Genomic DNA, 17,311 nt, shown 5'->3' on the forward strand with positions numbered 1-17,311 from the left:
AGAATTCCACAGCTTCCTCCTTTTCCAAGGTAATCAATGTAGTTAAAATGCAATTAAAAAAAAAGAGAATGGTGGCAACTTTTATATTGAATGAGTTTTTATTATTTACATGTATAATAAAGTGTTACGATGTTATACAATGTTTTCAAATATTATATGAATGTTCATGCTCGAATCTTCTCAGGTACCACATTGTTAAATTTGTACAGTATTTAAACCTGGTGCTTTTTAATTCAATTTAGATCCCTGTGATGGCAGAAGAAATTGAAAAAGGAGATGAAATTCTTGACAGCTTCCTTGCAAGGAAAGAAGTCCGGGAGCTATCTGACGACACAGATGAGGTAATGGAGGAGGGGCTTGCAAATGTATTTTGAAAGTAGTTCTCCAAGGCCGGTTATACATGAATTCAAATCAAACTAGCTCTACCTCGATATTAATTCAACCTTTCAAAAAAGAGAAACTATATGTTGCCATATTTTCTCCATAAATTAAATAATAATATCAAGTTCATTTAAAACCATTCTACGTTCGTGTTAGTCAAATTTGACTGGTAAGCTATTTCCACCTCCATATAACTTAATATTTAATAATTAGTAAAATGTAATTTGGGTCAAAATATATATGATGCACATAAACTTGATTTATTTACCTATGTAATATGTTTTTTAGCTCACCTGAGCTGAAAGCTCAAGTGAGCTTTTCTGATCACCCGTTGTCCGTCGTCCGTCTGTCCGTCTGTCTGTCCGTCTGTCTGTCCGTCTGTCTGTCCGTCTGTAAACTTTTTACATTTTGATCTTCTTCTCTAAAACCACTTGGCCAAATTTAACCAAATTTGGCACAAATCATCCTTATAAGAAGGTGAATATAAATTGCAAAAATGAAAGTCCGATCTGTATTCAAAGCGGAGAAAACCTCGAAACTGTAAAAAAGGGGGGTGCATTTTAAAAAATCTTCTTCTCAAGAACTACTGAGTTAATCTTAACGTAATTTAGCATAAATCATCCTTAGGGAAAGGAAAATATAAATTGCAAAAATTATACGCGAATTATGTTCCAAATTTGAGATAATTGCGAAAATACTAATAAAGAATGGCTCGTTATACCATATATCGTAGACTGGCAATTCAATGCGATAAACTGGTCTTATGACAGGCATCGCCAGTCTACTGCATCTCGAAAACGAGGTTCTTTGTTTGAAGCTGGCAGTTTGTTGTGCAACAGTTCACGTGCGAATATAATCTATGAAACATGGAAATAACATTGGTGCCGATTATTGTGAAGTAAATTGAGGTTAAATATTTCAACGCGTTGTCATTTTCACTTGTGAGGGTGGTTTTAGCTTGTTTTGAATTTTTCGTTTCATTTTGCTTTTTAACTTGGGAAACAATCGCCATGTATTTGAAACATAAACTTCGGTAAATAGGCAGTTGATTGTTTACCTGGGTCATTCTCAAAAAAGGTGGATTTTTTCAAGTACCACTTGTTTAAAAACAAAGTACTTACAACCAGATTGAATTTATCATAGTTTGTATCGGGCATATCATGATGTTTGTTTGCTAAAATATGCCAACAGTACATCAAATGAAAATCTATAAAAATATGATATTTACAACCACATGAAAAGGAAACAGTCTTTGGTGTAACGCATAAGAAATATTCATAAATTTCATTAAATCTTATTGTTCATGCATTTGGTTTGGTGTTAAAGTTAAATTTTTTGAAGTTTTTCTTGAACTTAATCATAAAACAAGAATTTGATAATGTATTTTCCTTAATTTTTCATATTTGGTTTGTGAATGAGAAATATGCATCTATCTCATGACATTGTATTGCACACTGAAAACTTCTTCTCCATTTAATGTCTGATTTTTTTTTGGGAGACACTTGTAAGTGACATGAAAAATAATCTTAAGTGAAAAAACCTCAATATTTCTTGAAAAATCTTTGAAAATAAAAACAAAACAAGGGATGTTACACTAAGGACAATTATTGTTAGTCCAAATGTTATACCAAGGACAACCTTTATTTAAACACAAAAATATCAGATTTCAAAATAGAGACAACTGAATGTTTTCATAGCTATAACTTATGAATGCATATATTTAACAGTAATCATTACCAATGTGCATAATAGTGCCCCTAAAGTCAAATTATTTACACAATTTAGTTCCAGTATGTTTCACCAAGGACACTTATGCTACACCATGGACATTGTCTGTTATAAGAATCAAAGTTTTAATATTTCAATTTGTTTTGAAAGCTTGAATGTATTTTAAATGAATTCAAAATTACCAAATGCACTTTTCAGCGGATATATTATACATGTTACTGTTATTCTCTACAAGTTCAGGCGTAAAATTTAAGTTTGTTATACAAAAGACACAACATGTTACACCATGGACACCATTTTATCTAGTTGATGAATAATTTTAGTATTTTATTATACTACATTGCATAATCTGTCATAAAATGTATTTATACAATACTTGTTTTATTAATTTTTCTATCAGAAATACATGCATGGGAATTGAAATACTCTTTTGTGTAACATTAAAAGTCCTTGGTAACACATTTTGTTTCAAGTCAAATAATATTTTTTAGGGAAAATTTGGCTTAAGCTGTAAGTCCAATATCAAATTCAATATCAATTATACTTGAATTGATAAATTTGATTTGATTTGACAATGCTGAATTTTTTTAAAATGAATATTTTAGGTCATATGTCCTTGGTGTTAATTGTATGTGTCTTTGGAGTAACAAAATATTGCATGATTGAGAAATAATCTAGATCTACAGCAAACAGATGCTTCAACATTATATGTAAGCATAAACTAACAAATGTGATACATTGTGATATATTTATTGAATAATTTCATCATATCTTTCCCAAAAAAATAAAGTATGTAAATTATAGTCTCTGGGATAACAGTGATAGTCTATGGTGTAACTTTTTGTTCTTGTTACACCAAGGACTGTTACACAAAGGACATATTTATGAATTAACTTGTCTCTGCTAAATAATTACTGCTCCCTCAGAGTAAAAGAGCATATTATCTGCTACAACAACACATAGCAATAGTTTGTCTGTTTTCCAGAGTGTCTAAATATTTCTTTTTCCTAAGTATTTCCTGTTAGCCCAAAGACAATATAAAAAGTTACACAATTATTTCTACTTACTTATCATTAAAAAAATTGAGTAAATTTCATCTTCAGCTATTTTGTCTTCTATCATTGTTTATAGCTATACGATGGGAATAAGGAGGCATCAATTATCTTTCAAATTACTAAGAATAGCAACTCTTACACACCAATATTTTGTTTCGTTACACCATGGACATAAAAACATGTACAGACAAACTTGATCTCGCTGAAAATTATTGTTCATATATTTTCTTCGTTTTTTTGTTTGAGAGAGGTATTTTACTTACCTTTTATCTCTTGACCCTATTATTTTAATAAAAAATGGTCTTACTACCTTACAAAACCTATTTAAAGTCGCAAACTCTGAGTGGGAACAGTCAAATAATGTGAAAAAATCAACTTATAAACTTTCTAAATTTTTAAGATTTTGTTAGAATTAACTGTTTATGTGCCAATATGTATGCTAATATATATCCAAAGGTAGCACAAAAGTGAAACTTGGCAAAAATCAAGGATTATACTTTCTAGTGCCCTTGAACAACCCAATACCACCTTTTTTGAGAATGACCCTTCTGCAAAAATGATAAAATCTGATGCATTAACAACGTACTAAAGTGCATTTCCCTCTGTTTTTATTGTTTATTAATTTCTAATTGTGTCAACAAGGATCAAACAAGGGAGCGACTTTGATTGAAATAATCGATTTTTGATCGGTAACTTCGCCGGAATTTCCTTTGAAAGAGAATTTGAAGTAGCCATGTATTCCGAGTTCATAATCGTGTAAATTAAATCCAAAGACAATAAAAAGATGTTTATGAATTTGAAAAGACGTTTTCACAGCCTCAGTTAAACCCTGTTGTGATTAATCACCCGCGACTGTCTTATCTTTAGAGGTTATAAATACGGGTGATGCAAACACATATACCGTGCATTGAAAATTACAATCGATAATCATTACATTTCTTGTTGATACTACAATATATAAGAAGGTAAGTTGTAATTATTTAATAACTCTGCCAAATTAATGCAAAACCGTTTGTTTACAGTTATCTTTAAAACTAAAAACTGTTGTAATTGGGTCATAGGGTAGGACTAATTTCTCCAAAATACACAGTGCATTAACTGATTTTGTGTCACCTGGCTAACTCAATTACAAAACATTTTATCTATATAATGTATGAATGCATTAAATAAAATGAAATTTAACAAATTGGATAAGTTTTTAAAAGTTGCCTATCATTCTACGACTGACGCTGAAATGTTTGTTGATCATTGGAATTGTCTTGCTAAACATTATATACTTGTGTACAGAAAAATCAAAAGGATGATGTGCTATAACTACTTTCTGGGGTCCTTTCTCATTTGATAAATTATTTTACATCTGCAACAATTTTGGTATTTTTCAAACGAGTAAATAAAAACTTCTTTTTAACAGTTCTGACACATTATAATTATGAGGATATCCGTGCATTATCATTATTTTAAAGAAAATATTGCAGCAGAAAATCATCTTGGTTTAATTGTAGCCATTTGTTGTTTTTGAGGGAATATGAAATAATTAATGGGCCTTAGTACAGAACTAATACCTGTATGCCTGACAATACATTAAATTATATAGCTTTTTAACACATCATGTGACAACATTTTCCAGTCAAATGTTTTCATCGATCAAGTGAGTAAGGATATTAAATGTCACACAAGTTTACATCATGTAAACAATTATTTAAGAGAAGACCAATTAAGTTTTTTAATGTAGCCTTAGCAACTTTTGCCACAGAGTTCAAACGCTGCGTACTGCTTTCCAGACTAGCTGGCGATTCTCTGTCCCTCAATCTTTGTTAACTTTCACATATGAGATATCAGCTGTGAAAATGAAATGTATCTCATCTGCATGGTATATTCATAGATCTTGGCATCTTAAATAAACACACAAAATATATTCACTTAGATGTGGAAAATGAAAATTACACTAATTTAAGTTCGATATTTTTTTTCATAAATATCAATAAACCAAACAAGAAATATTGCAGATAAATGGTAACTACCTTTTCCAGTATTTTCATCATATAAAATAAATATGCATTGCATAGCCTCTAAGACAACATATTAATGAAATAAAATGTTGGCATCCTTTAATTGTGTAGATTCAAAATGTTCAAATTATGATTACACACAATAAGCTAGGCCCACAATGGGTGCTGATTTTTTAACTGATGTACGTCTTAGGAAATGTATGATTTTTTTTATCTTAAATGAGCTAATACTGTTCACATATGTGCAAAAACTGTAGGAAATAATATACAGGTGTTATATAATTAATATATCACAATATATTTTACACCCCTACGCCTTTATAAAATATTGAGTTTTAGGTCAGAAAATTATCATGGTACTTAACTTTGCTAAATATTAAATTTTACAGTTCATAATTATTTAAGGACACACGAGACGTTCCTCAATTTTATATAAATTTCCTTGATAAATTATTCCTTATTTATTAACATTTAAACCTGTTAATTCCAAAAAATTCAAGGTTTATTACCAGGCTATTTTTAGAGCTATAATATTTAGAATTTTCCTTAAAATAGCATGCAACATGCATTTGAATGCTTATAAATAAAGTAATAATATATATTTTCAATTGAACACTTTACATCTAAATAAATAAAGTATCATATAACAGGAAAATATAATTATGGAATAACTTGGTGGAAATCTTCACATTGTGGAGATAGGAAAAAATAGAAAATAATGGAAGATAGGTCGCGTCTGACCGTAAAGTGTGTTAAGTCAATGTAGTTCGCCATTGTTGCTCAGGTGAGCGATGTGGCCCATGGGCCTCTTGTTTTTATATGTTTTGCATGATTTTCTAACGCTTCATTTTGCTTCCAAAAATAAGTGAATATTCCCAAATATTACAGGGTAAATGAGATTATCTTTTGGGGATAAGCTAATCCTATAAATAGTTACTTTACTGCAAAACTGTGTGGTAATATATTCATACCTGAAAAAATTACATTCAGACTGATGCGATAGTAACAAATATTTAATTTTTTTTCAAATCTAAACCTTCTTTTTCAGATGGAGACTATACCCACGGAAGATGAAATTGAGAAATGTAAATCTGCCCTCAAAGGAAAGGAGCAAGAGCTTAATGCTGTACAGAAAAAACTTGCAGAAATGGAGAAAGAGTTAGAAACTTTGAGGTCAACTTCATGTACCTGTGCAACAAGCCAACCTGGTAAGGAGTGTTTAAAATTGTTATTCTTATCTAAAGCATTGACTTTTTATTTATCTTGGAATCAAATCTGACTCTTGACAATTAAATTATAATATACAAAATATTGAAATATTGTGAAATTTTCATTTTCATTACATTTAATTATGAATTAACAATTTTAAAAAATGTTTTAATATCAATTATGCTTGTGTTTAAACTTGGTTCACACCCTTGATTTCAAAACACCAGTAGAAGACATTGATATGTTACAAAAATTATGTCACTTAAGATTTCTGAATACCCATAACAGTGTACATTTGTCTCTTTAAGGATAATGGAAAACGCAAAAGAATGGCCTTCCACGAGCTGGTGTAATTCCAAAAGATTTGGCTGAAAAGAGTGGTGTAAGTGTTTTGTTGGCTAATTTCACATTCTTGCTCTACTCATCTTCAATTCAAAAATAAATTCAATGCTGAATTGAAAAAGAGTGATAAATTTATTATCATATGACACCCACATTTAAATATATTCATTTATATCATTTATATTAGTACACTGACTGAGCCTTCTATTCCACTTTATTTCTTTAAAAAACTGATCGTTTCAAGAATTTACTGTAAAATGCGTTCTTTCAGTGTTCATATTAGTAATAGAGGTAGCTTTCTTTGCAAGACAACCGCTAAAAATTATAAATCTCTATATTTTTTTGTAACCAGATGATGGAGCTTATGCCAAACAGTGGCGTTTTTGTGTATCTAAAAGACATCAGGGTACCATCCGGAAAGAAGGAGAGTGAAACAGCAATGGCTCGTTACCTTATGTCTGTATTCTACACGAATGAAGAATTGGTCTTGAGGGGTAATCTTATGGGAACAAATGGAAAGGACGGTCTGAATCGACAGATTGTGAACACCATCATTGGTAAGTTTATTCATGAAATATGTCTGTTTGCTCTCTTTAAGCCATCTGGCTAAATCTGAGAGAAGTTTGTCTTTAAGGTGGTATGGGACACCTCCATGTTGTGACATATTATTTTCCGAAATAAACAATAAAATCTAGTATAATTTTATCAATAATTTCTTTCGACAAATTGTTATCGCATAGCGCAGTGGGTTGGTGAGTTCACTATGGACCTGTAAGTCATGAGTTCAAATCCCGCTGGGGACTTTAGAATTTTTACCTTTTCAACAATTTTTAAAGCATATTTTTTGGTTTGATAAATTAAAATTTGAAAATGCTAAACTATTTAAAGTATTTTAATTATAATGTACTTTAATTCACATTTTTATAGACAGATGTCCTATAAGACCTTAAATGAAGATAAAACAACAGAATTCTACTATATAAAAACTATACATACATGTATAAAATAATAATGAAATTGTTGAGCTAACGTGCAATTTGAAATATCTAGATTAAATCTAGAACAAAATATTAATATTATGTTTGCACAAAGGTATCTAATCATCAACTAAGATGCATGTATTAAAATGAAAATATTTTAATATACTATCTTTTTTACAGCATTTGCTGTCATCAAAGGAAAGGACACCGAAAGCGCAATAAAGTACTCCATATGAGAACGAAAATCAGTGCCCTCATTTCCCATGAGCGTAAGAAGACCAACGTGGACAATTAGATGTGACATTCTTCCACATGAACTTTTTCCTTGTTCGTGCCCACACCTCCCACGAAAAAAAGGCCATGTGTAACAAAACTCCGTGACAAGTTATTCCATGTCCTTACTAAGGACAAAATGTCAGCTAGTGGACATTTGGTGTATTTGATGTTGTTTTTGTTTGCTTTTTTTCTGCAGTTCTCAAAAGTATTACTACTATTATTGATTATGAACAATATATTTATTAATGTGTTAATGAATTGGATATGGAGTAGAAAGGAACATCAGTAATATGTACATGTACTTCAGATAATAGTAACTACAAAAGTTGAAAGAAATGATATTAGTGCAATGGTGTATATTTATTGACACCTCATTTATTTGTTTATTTATTTATCAAAAAATGTAAATTATCTGCTAAGCAGATAATGCAGTAATTATGTTGATTATGTAATGTGATAAATAGGTGTATATATGTATATTTAATAGTAGCTAATGAAATCCAAATGAAGGATATTGGTGCAAATCAATCTTGATATGTAGTAACTCTTTAATATCGTTTGTTATAAATTATGATTATAAAGTGTATGCTTGTTCATTTATGCACAAGTGTAAAAAAAATTATAGAAAGTTCTTGGTGCCAATAACTGCAGCTTTTATACCTATAAAGATAACTTTTTATCTATATAACTATATTTACCATTTTACAAATATTTGTGCCAACATTTGTAACTGTTTTTAATTTACCTCCATCATTTTTTTTTGTGCCAACACCTGTTACATATTTTTAAATGTATATGAATGTGTTAGCCTTTGCTGCAGTAACTTTTCTGTTCCTTCTAAACCTACATCTGAATCTTTCCTGTCCTACATTTGTAACTTTTCTGTACCTACATCTATAACTTTTCTGTACCTACATCTATAGCTTTTCTGTAACTAAAAGATAACTTTTCTGTAACTACATCTATAACTTTTCTGTACCTACATCTATAACTTTTCTGTAACTACATCTATATCTTTTCTGTAACTATAACTTTTCTGTAACTATATGTATAACTTTTCTGTACCTAAATGATAACTTTTCTGTACCTACATCTATAACTTTTCTGTAACTATATGTATAACTTTTCTGTACCTAAATGATAACTTTTCTGTACCTACATCTATAACTTTTCTGTAACTATATGTATAACTTTTCTGTACCTAAATGATAACTTTTCTGTAAGTTTTTGATAACTTTTTTGTACTTGTTTTATTTTTATGCAAAAAATAAATTGTGCATAGTTACACTCTAGTTATGACTTTTTTGTACTTAAGGAAAAAGTTACAAAATAGTCATAACTTTTTAATGCTAATTTGGAACCATACTTGGGGAGATGGTTCCAAATTGTGCTAACTTAGTTATGACTTTTTTGTAACTTTTTTGAGGCTTTATAGGTATAACTTTTTAGTGCTTTTTTTTTGGGTATGGGAAGTGCTTTCTTTGATGATTCATGAGGGATATAAAGGTGGCAACATTGCAGAAAAAATACATAACCCGCGTTATTTTTTCTGCATTGCTCGCTACCTTCATAACCCGCATGAATCATCAAAGAAAGCACTTCATTGTTTATATTTACATCTTTCGTTTAACAAATTAATGTCAATTGATAGCATGTTTGTATACTAGAACAATTGTATGGGATAAAGGTTCAACTAAAACACAACAACAGGTATGTGAGAAAAATTGTTTTAATAAGTAATAACTGATAATTGTCAACAAAAAAATAATAAAAACCTACCAAAAACCATGTTCTGGATATATATACAAGATATGCATAATGTTCCATTAAAAAATTACTTTGTTGTTGAAAAAAACTCACACAATAACAATTCTTCACAATCAATAGGAGTTGATTTTCTATCGCAAGTAACCTCGCAGGTATACTTTAATGCACCAACATTTAACGGAAGGAATGAAGTTTAATATCCAGATATTAATTTCCGTACGTTTACCAATCCAAAAGAGAATTGATCCAACCAAACTCATATATGCTGAATTTTTATACTTAAAAAAAAAAAAATTATATGCATATTTCAATTCAAATCATTGTTGACAAATTTTTAATGGTGTTGAATATCTAGTTTAGTCTTTCAACACTATCACAGGCATAGTTATATATATAAACAATAAGTACCAAAAAAATTAGATTACACTGAAAAACACATTTTGGCTTTGCTTTTTGCTTTATGATAAAATTGCATCTGTCTTACAAATATTCAATTTTCATCTAACATAAAATCTTTGTTTTCATACAGATTTCCAGGTTCTGACAGATCATGCAGCATTTTTTGTGATTGCGTAAAAGAAACATTGCAATGCCATATTCGTATTTTGTAATGTTCAAATTGTGTACCAATTCATTTAAACTATTAAATCTAGACCTGATTTACTGGTAACATGTTTGACATTATTCCAGTAGTCAATCTAAAACAAGTTGTACATAAAAAATTATATGTCATATCAAGTTTAAGAGTTACATTGTGAGCAACTTAAAAATATCTATAAATCTTGGGTTAGGCTCAATATTATCATTGATGTTACTTGATCGAAAGGAAAATCAATTTTATTTTCTTTGAAACAAACATGTATATATATACTGAAAAAACATGTACATCTCTTTAAATGAAAATTAGCCAAAAATGGAATGTGTGAACATCTGTGCTTCAGATTTAATTTTTTGTGTGTTTGTTTATGATTGATTTACTATGTCTTCAACAAATAAATTTCCAAGCCCCAAACAACTTATTTCCTAAAAGAGAGATGAATGGATAAATGCAATTAAAAAAAAAAAAATTAATCTACCGGGTACATCAACAGAAATTAGTCAAGGAAACAAAGGTCTTAAAATCTGCTTTCAAAAGCATGATAAACAAGTACTGTAGTTCTAAGCACATTTTGATGGTTTTTTTTTCTTGGAAAGATGGAGGGGAGGGGGTGGTACCAAATTAAATCTATCACCCGAAATCATGAATGAGAAGTACAGGGTCTTTTGCACAAAGTTAGAAAATGCAGAAAAATAAACACCGAGATAGAGCAAAAAAATAATAAGATTGCTGCATGTTCAAAATTTAAATGAGCACTTTTTTATGCATATACAAATTGCCATTTTTAACAAGATATAACAAGTGGAATTTATGCAATTATACATGTATTAGTAATCATGTACTTAATACAATAGACTTTAAGCACTGGTAAAAATGCAATTTTAAAATGGTCTGCATTGTGCAAGTCCGGTATATCACTGTAGCTTTGCAGAATTCAATATTTAATAAAAATTCCCTGAAACGAGTATTATCAATATTCATGCCCTTTGTAGTTTTTCCTGTTCTCCTTCCATTTCTGCTTCCTTTTCCATATTACCGGTAATACTTATGTCAGTCTGAGAGTAAATACAGAGTAAATGTCTATATATCCTCCTGAGACACACACATACACATATATATATCTTCAACTGGTAAAACTATTAATTGTTTTTATTCTTTCTTTGGCGGAGTTGTCTCTGCCTCTTTGATTCTGTATTGGTATCTGAAAAAAAACAAAAAAAAACAAACTTTTAAAACATATTCCGTTTATCAAATAGGATCAAAGAATTGATGGACAAAATCACACTCACAGCTTAATGTTTTATCTCAATATCCAAGGAAATAGCACACAGATAAATTTTTTTCTTTACTACAATCACTTTTGTTTCCAATTATAATTTTCACTGGTCAATTGAAAATTTTTTCATTCCAATGAGTAAAAGTCTAATTTATCAAAAAGAGAAAAAAAAAAGCCCCCAAAACAAGAGCTATTCACAATGCACTATCCCAAATTTGAAATTAATTGTTCCTACTGTATAGGTCAACAGCCATTAATTATTTTGGGCCTGTATTAAAGGGGCATGGTCACGATTTTGGTCAAATTCTTTTTTCATGTTTTTATCATTTACAATACTTTAGAAATGCATTTCTAATAATCAAATAAAATTTGAGAGTCATTTGTAGAGTTATAAGCAAGATACGGGGCTAACAATTCTTTTTAATGTAAACAAGGCTCGTGCCCTGTTTTTGTTTACATAGGTTCAAAATACCAGTAAAAAATCTTTTTCCAGCTTACTTGTCTATCTTTTTATTTATTTTAAGCATAGATAAACAGTTCCTAATGTTTTTCACATTCGTTTTAAGTTTAAAACTGAAATTTTTACTTCAACGTTCAAAATGTAAACAAACGCCTTGTTTACATAGCGAATTATTTCAAGCTCTGTAACTCGCATATAACTCAACAAATGACACTCAAATTTCAGTTGCTTATCAAAAATGCCTTTCTGAAGCATTGTAAATATTAAAATCGGAAAAATAATTTTTGACCAAAATCATGACCATGCCCCTCTAAAGGTTCACTGCAATACCTGACTGCCCGGAAGAGGTTGATGCCGTTTATCATGGCCATGAAGAGATTCACCGTCATCAGGTTATAGTTAACCGGAATAATCACCAACGAGTACCTAGCCCATATACACCCTGTAATGATAAATAAGTTCATTGTAACTATGAGGAAAATACTGGTGCTTACAGGTATAGGAAAAGGCTGCTGCTTGTAATAGATAAAGTATCTATAAAGATCTTCCAAGCATTAAATTTAATTAACAACTCACATTCAAAGCTTACATTTTTTAAAGATATATCTTAAATCCAGTTATTTTCGCAAAGATCTGATTTTGGCTTTCTTTTGCGATCACTTTCAGATAGCAAAAAATACAATACGCAGATATTATATCCAGTATTGATTGCCATTATAAACATTTTAAATTGCAAAAAAAAAACAAACAAAAAACCCCAAACCAAAATTTTTGCAAATTTTGTGTCTCCCCCCCCCCCCCCCCCCCCCCAAGGAAACAGATATATGATGAGCAATTTTATTGTTACAGTATATCTATAAGAACAATGTACCTGTAACAACAAGGGATAAACTCTGATTCACACTCAGTCTTTCCTCTGGAAGCAAGGTGTTACCCAAACCAGCAAGTGAGAGGCACTGTAAAACAAATACCAGGTAATGTCAACCATAAAAAAAAATCATCAAATGACAAAGCTTTGTAATTCAATGATATTCTGGAAAATTTAGCTGTCATTTACACCATGGAACATGTTCAGGTCTTTTTTCATATATATAAAAAAAAAACATAATATTTTTTTTGGGGGGGGGGGGGGAAGAGATGGGGGTGTAGATGCAGAATCTCATTATCTGTTTTATTAAACTATTATAAGGGTGTGTCTTTTCATTAGCTTACCCATTTTACAGTAGGTGCCCAAAAATGAATGTACTTTGGTCCTGTAAATACAAGAATTGAGATCATAATTAGGTAATTTTTGAAGGCAGAAGCACTGTGTTACTTTGCACAGATTTCCTATCATCAGAACCCATAGAAACAGTGGATCAGAGAGAAATCCTTGTGGATTCATTTGCTGCTCTCTTCTTATTTGCCAATTAAAAATACAATCGTTGTGCAAATTACACTTAAGTACTGTATACAGGGCTATTTTCGCGGCATTTCGCCCCTTGTAATTTTCGCCCTTCTACACTTGCAAACAGTTTCGCCCCATATTGAATTCGCCCAGACACAGTTGTGTTAAAAGAAAATAATTGAAGGTATCAGAATTCACCCAGTTTTAAATTTACCCGACGAGAACAAGGGCGAAAATAAAACGGGGGCGAATATTTCCCTGCATACAGTAATCTGTATCAAACACATACATTTGTATATATTTGCAACCATTCTTTAATCAGTATCCTTTGTAATTTACTTGTAAATAACTTAAATCTTCAACTATTTGATGAAAGCAATGAAAGTGTTGTGTCATGTGCTTTATCAGATCTGTATATGTATGCATGTACATGATGTAGACAAACTTTCTCAATCTGACCTGAGATGAACTGATTATATCGCCAGTTCTTTTAGAATAATGTACCAAACATATTATTTCCTTTCATGCATATCCCCTTTTTTATATAAAATATTTAATGTGAAATGTCCTAACCGAAAATAGGAAAACAGACACGAGCACTGGCGATGGCCAAATAAAATAGAAAATAATTAACCCAGCTAAAAATTGATTATACTGAAAATCTGGATAGACTCTCTATCAGATCAATGATAAAATAGATTGTTTAAATTGTGCGAAAAATGTTTTCTTCATTAAAGAAAATTGGGACTTTCATTTGTAAACATTTAACATGACTAGTGAGGAAATTCGAACTTTTAAAGTGTCTTCAACAACAGCTTAAAAATTGGTTGGAAAAAGTAACCTGTAGGGTGGTTCCAGAATGCTTGATATTTCTGAGGAACAAGTCTATCCCCGGTTCTACAGATTGCACGATAAACCACAGACATTTTTTGAAGGTTAGAAAATTTGCAAACGTCTAAAACTTGATATCAGTATACCGAGCCCGAGCCATAAAAATGTTACAGTTACACTAGACCCCCTGTTTCAGTAATATTTCATGACGCGTTTATGATCTCATTAAACACTCAATGTATAATTCGCAAAAAGCGTTCTAGGTCAAACAGATTTATCTTAACGTATGCAGGCTTTTACATGTTTATATAAATCAACTCAGTGGAATTAATTTTAAAAACCTTATTCAGATGTAGAGTCCTGACGGCCTATATGTGCCAATTTAAAAAGAAAGACATTCTAAATGTAAGAACAATTAAAAAAAAACTCGTACAAACACAAAAAATCGTTTAAACGACTTTATTTATCATCCAAACGATCTTCTAAATTCAGACTCTTTTTAAATTTAGTCTTTTGAAAATCATATAAATGATTTAAACAATATCCTTAATCAAGTCATACGAACTATTTTCTAAATTATAAATCAAGTATCGTGCAATCGTACAAACAATTTTTAAAAAATCGATTAATTTATCTAAAAAGCACATGCAAAAAATATAGCAAGTACATGTACATTCTTTCTAAACTTAATTCAGCTACATCCAAAGCATTGACAGCACGCGGAATACTAGTATTAGCTAGGTAGCTGTTATGCTTCTTATCCAGTTTATGTCAAAGAATTGTATGAATCGTATTTATAAAAAAAATAACGATGATTTGCATACTTTTCTCACTTTATATTGATAATTCTAAAAATCCAGAAAGATATACATATATATATATATTATGGAAAAGCAACAATTAAAATGCTTTCTTTGGTGGTTAATTTGTATTTAGGTTGCATGCATATCAACCATGTCAGTGATTTACATGTATATAATTCTACCTGTAATGATCGCTAATTTCATAGCCTGTATATGCACTATGCCAAAGAAAACATGATATTATCTCTGTAAACGATAAATATCCCATAACAAAAGAGTCAAAGAGACACAAAATATCATTTAAGTTGTTGACATACGTGTCAACACTAAAATTTTGATAAAATATTTCAAAATTGTTAGTAATCTAATGAACACACAAATTTCCTCGATTGTTGCATTTATATTTTCTTACCCTTTTCATGAGAAATATAATAAAAGAAATTGTTGAATGATACGTTCTCTTCGAATCGTTGCTTTTTCGTACTTATCAAACAAGAGCTTGTCTCTTTCAGCTGAAAATTACCACACCAAAAATTGCGTAACTGCCAACCATGAGGCATATTATAAGTTTGAATGAAAGATGATACTATATACTATCTTCGATAGTGAAACTCATTATAAAGATTAAAATAACTCCAATATTATGGTATCTGCTTTTTATGATACACACTCTTCCATTCCTCGTAGTCCTTGTCCTCAGATGGAACCTGAATCCTCTTAATTTTTATTGGAGGAAGCTTTGGTACAGTTGACTTGTAATGGATATCGAAGGCCACGCCGCCTTTCTTTTGTACCACCCCTAAAACCGGACTATTGGTGACCTCATCGGCGTAAGGTTGTTTGACAATAGACTCTGTACAAAACATCATCCATGACAGGGACTTGGTTTGGATGTAATCTTCCACCAGTCCCTTTTTAATCTCCTCTTCCATCTTACTGTAGGCTTCCGCCTCCTCTTCTGACATGACATCAACTTTGTTGCTTTTCTTCCCAATACAACTCTGGATAAGACTCATTTTGATGTTGATCGCAAGCCTGATGGAACAATGATGCTATGGCATTGTGACGTCATATCTTTGTGATGATCAACGTCACAAGTACATGACGTCACTGTGTATTGGCTAAGCTAGTTGTCAGGCAAGATAGAACAAAATGGGTCTTATCCAGAATTGTATCAGCAAGAGAAACAACAAAGTTTATGTAATGTCAAAAGAAGAGGAGGAAGCCTACAGTAAGATGGAAGAGGAGATAAAGAAGGAACTGTTAGAAGGAGACGACATCCAGACCAAGCCATCGCCATGGATGATGTTTTGTACAGAGCCAAATACTATCAAACCCAAGGCTGATGAGATCCCCAGTGGTACAGTGTCGGAGGTCGTGCAGAAGAAAGGAGGCGTGGCCTTCAATGTTGAGTACAAGTCAACTGTACCAAAGCTTCCTCCAATCAATGCTAAGAGAATTCGAGTGAAAGCTGAGGGCGAGGATTATGAAAAATGGAAAAGTAGGTGTTTAGTGACTAACAATATATTTTAAAAATATCAACTAGTCATGTTACTTTTCTTGGGTATATTTTCGTTCTTGAGTATATATTCAACTTTCAAATAGAGAAACTGATAAATTAATTAATAATGTTCATATTTAACCTTTTAGATGAAAGGGACAAGCTTCTTGTTGATAAACACGAGAAAGCAAAGATTCGAAGAGAACGTATCATCCAGCAAAAGAAGCTGTCTGCCCAGAGACCTGGTCCAAAGATACCACTGAAACCAGCCCAAAAGATTGAACAGAATTAATTAACACAAATTGATCAAATGGAATGAAACCACTGTACGTTTATTTTATGTACATGCAATGATAATTGAAAACCATTTCTTAAAAGTGTTTTCCAATCTTGAGACTGTCATCTAAAAATATTTTCCATTTATGAATTTTATTTATTTTTTTGGCATTCCTAATCTAACGTCTCCTTAAAACCTTAAAGGGACATGAGTACGATTTGAGCCAAATTTTATTCTGTCTTTTTTAATGTAGAATATGCTTTAAAAACCTGTTTTAAATGGCCGACTAAAATTTGAATGCTAGTTGTCAAGTTTTTACCGAGATACAGAGCTTTCAATTCTTTTTTAAGTAAACATGGCTCGTGTCATGTTTTTGTTTACACTTAGTTTGCTGGATAGACAATATCGCATTTAAACAAATGAGATATGAC

The 17,311-nt window shown here is 31.0% G+C and overlaps 3 protein-coding genes across 3 annotated transcripts; 2 read left to right on the plus strand and 1 right to left on the minus strand.

The window, feature by feature from the left end:
• Positions 1-246: 246 nt before the first annotated feature.
• Positions 247-8,888, plus strand: LOC117691949 (uncharacterized). The gene is made up of 5 exons (XM_034478887.2): positions 247-341; positions 6,222-6,381; positions 6,691-6,764; positions 7,077-7,281; positions 7,885-8,888. Exons 1-3 carry the CDS (start codon positions 252-254, stop codon positions 6,693-6,695), a joined length of 255 nt encoding a protein of 84 aa, XP_034334778.2. The 5' UTR covers positions 247-251; the 3' UTR covers positions 6,696-6,764; positions 7,077-7,281; positions 7,885-8,888.
• Positions 8,889-10,959: 2,071 nt separating this feature from the next.
• LOC105343187 (uncharacterized) lies at positions 10,960-14,458 on the minus strand. Its single transcript, XM_011450435.4, has 5 exons — positions 14,310-14,458; positions 13,294-13,334; positions 12,953-13,037; positions 12,412-12,523; positions 10,960-11,546 (listed from the first exon to the last, which is right to left on the minus strand). Exons 1-5 carry the CDS (start codon positions 14,392-14,394, stop codon positions 11,495-11,497), a joined length of 375 nt encoding a protein of 124 aa, XP_011448737.1. The 5' UTR covers positions 14,395-14,458; the 3' UTR covers positions 10,960-11,494.
• A 1,752-nt stretch (positions 14,459-16,210) lies between these two features.
• Positions 16,211-17,026, plus strand: LOC136271344 (uncharacterized). Its single transcript, XM_066071203.1, has 2 exons — positions 16,211-16,603; positions 16,753-17,026. The coding sequence occupies exons 1-2, from the start codon at positions 16,255-16,257 to the stop codon at positions 16,893-16,895; spliced, it is 492 nt and encodes a 163-aa protein (XP_065927275.1). The 5' UTR covers positions 16,211-16,254; the 3' UTR covers positions 16,896-17,026.
• The last annotated feature ends 285 nt before the right edge of the window (positions 17,027-17,311 follow it).

The sequence above is a fragment of the Magallana gigas genome, chromosome 9 (genome assembly GCF_963853765.1).
Source record: "Magallana gigas chromosome 9, xbMagGiga1.1, whole genome shotgun sequence".
NCBI lineage: Eukaryota > Metazoa > Mollusca > Bivalvia > Ostreida > Ostreidae > Magallana > Magallana gigas.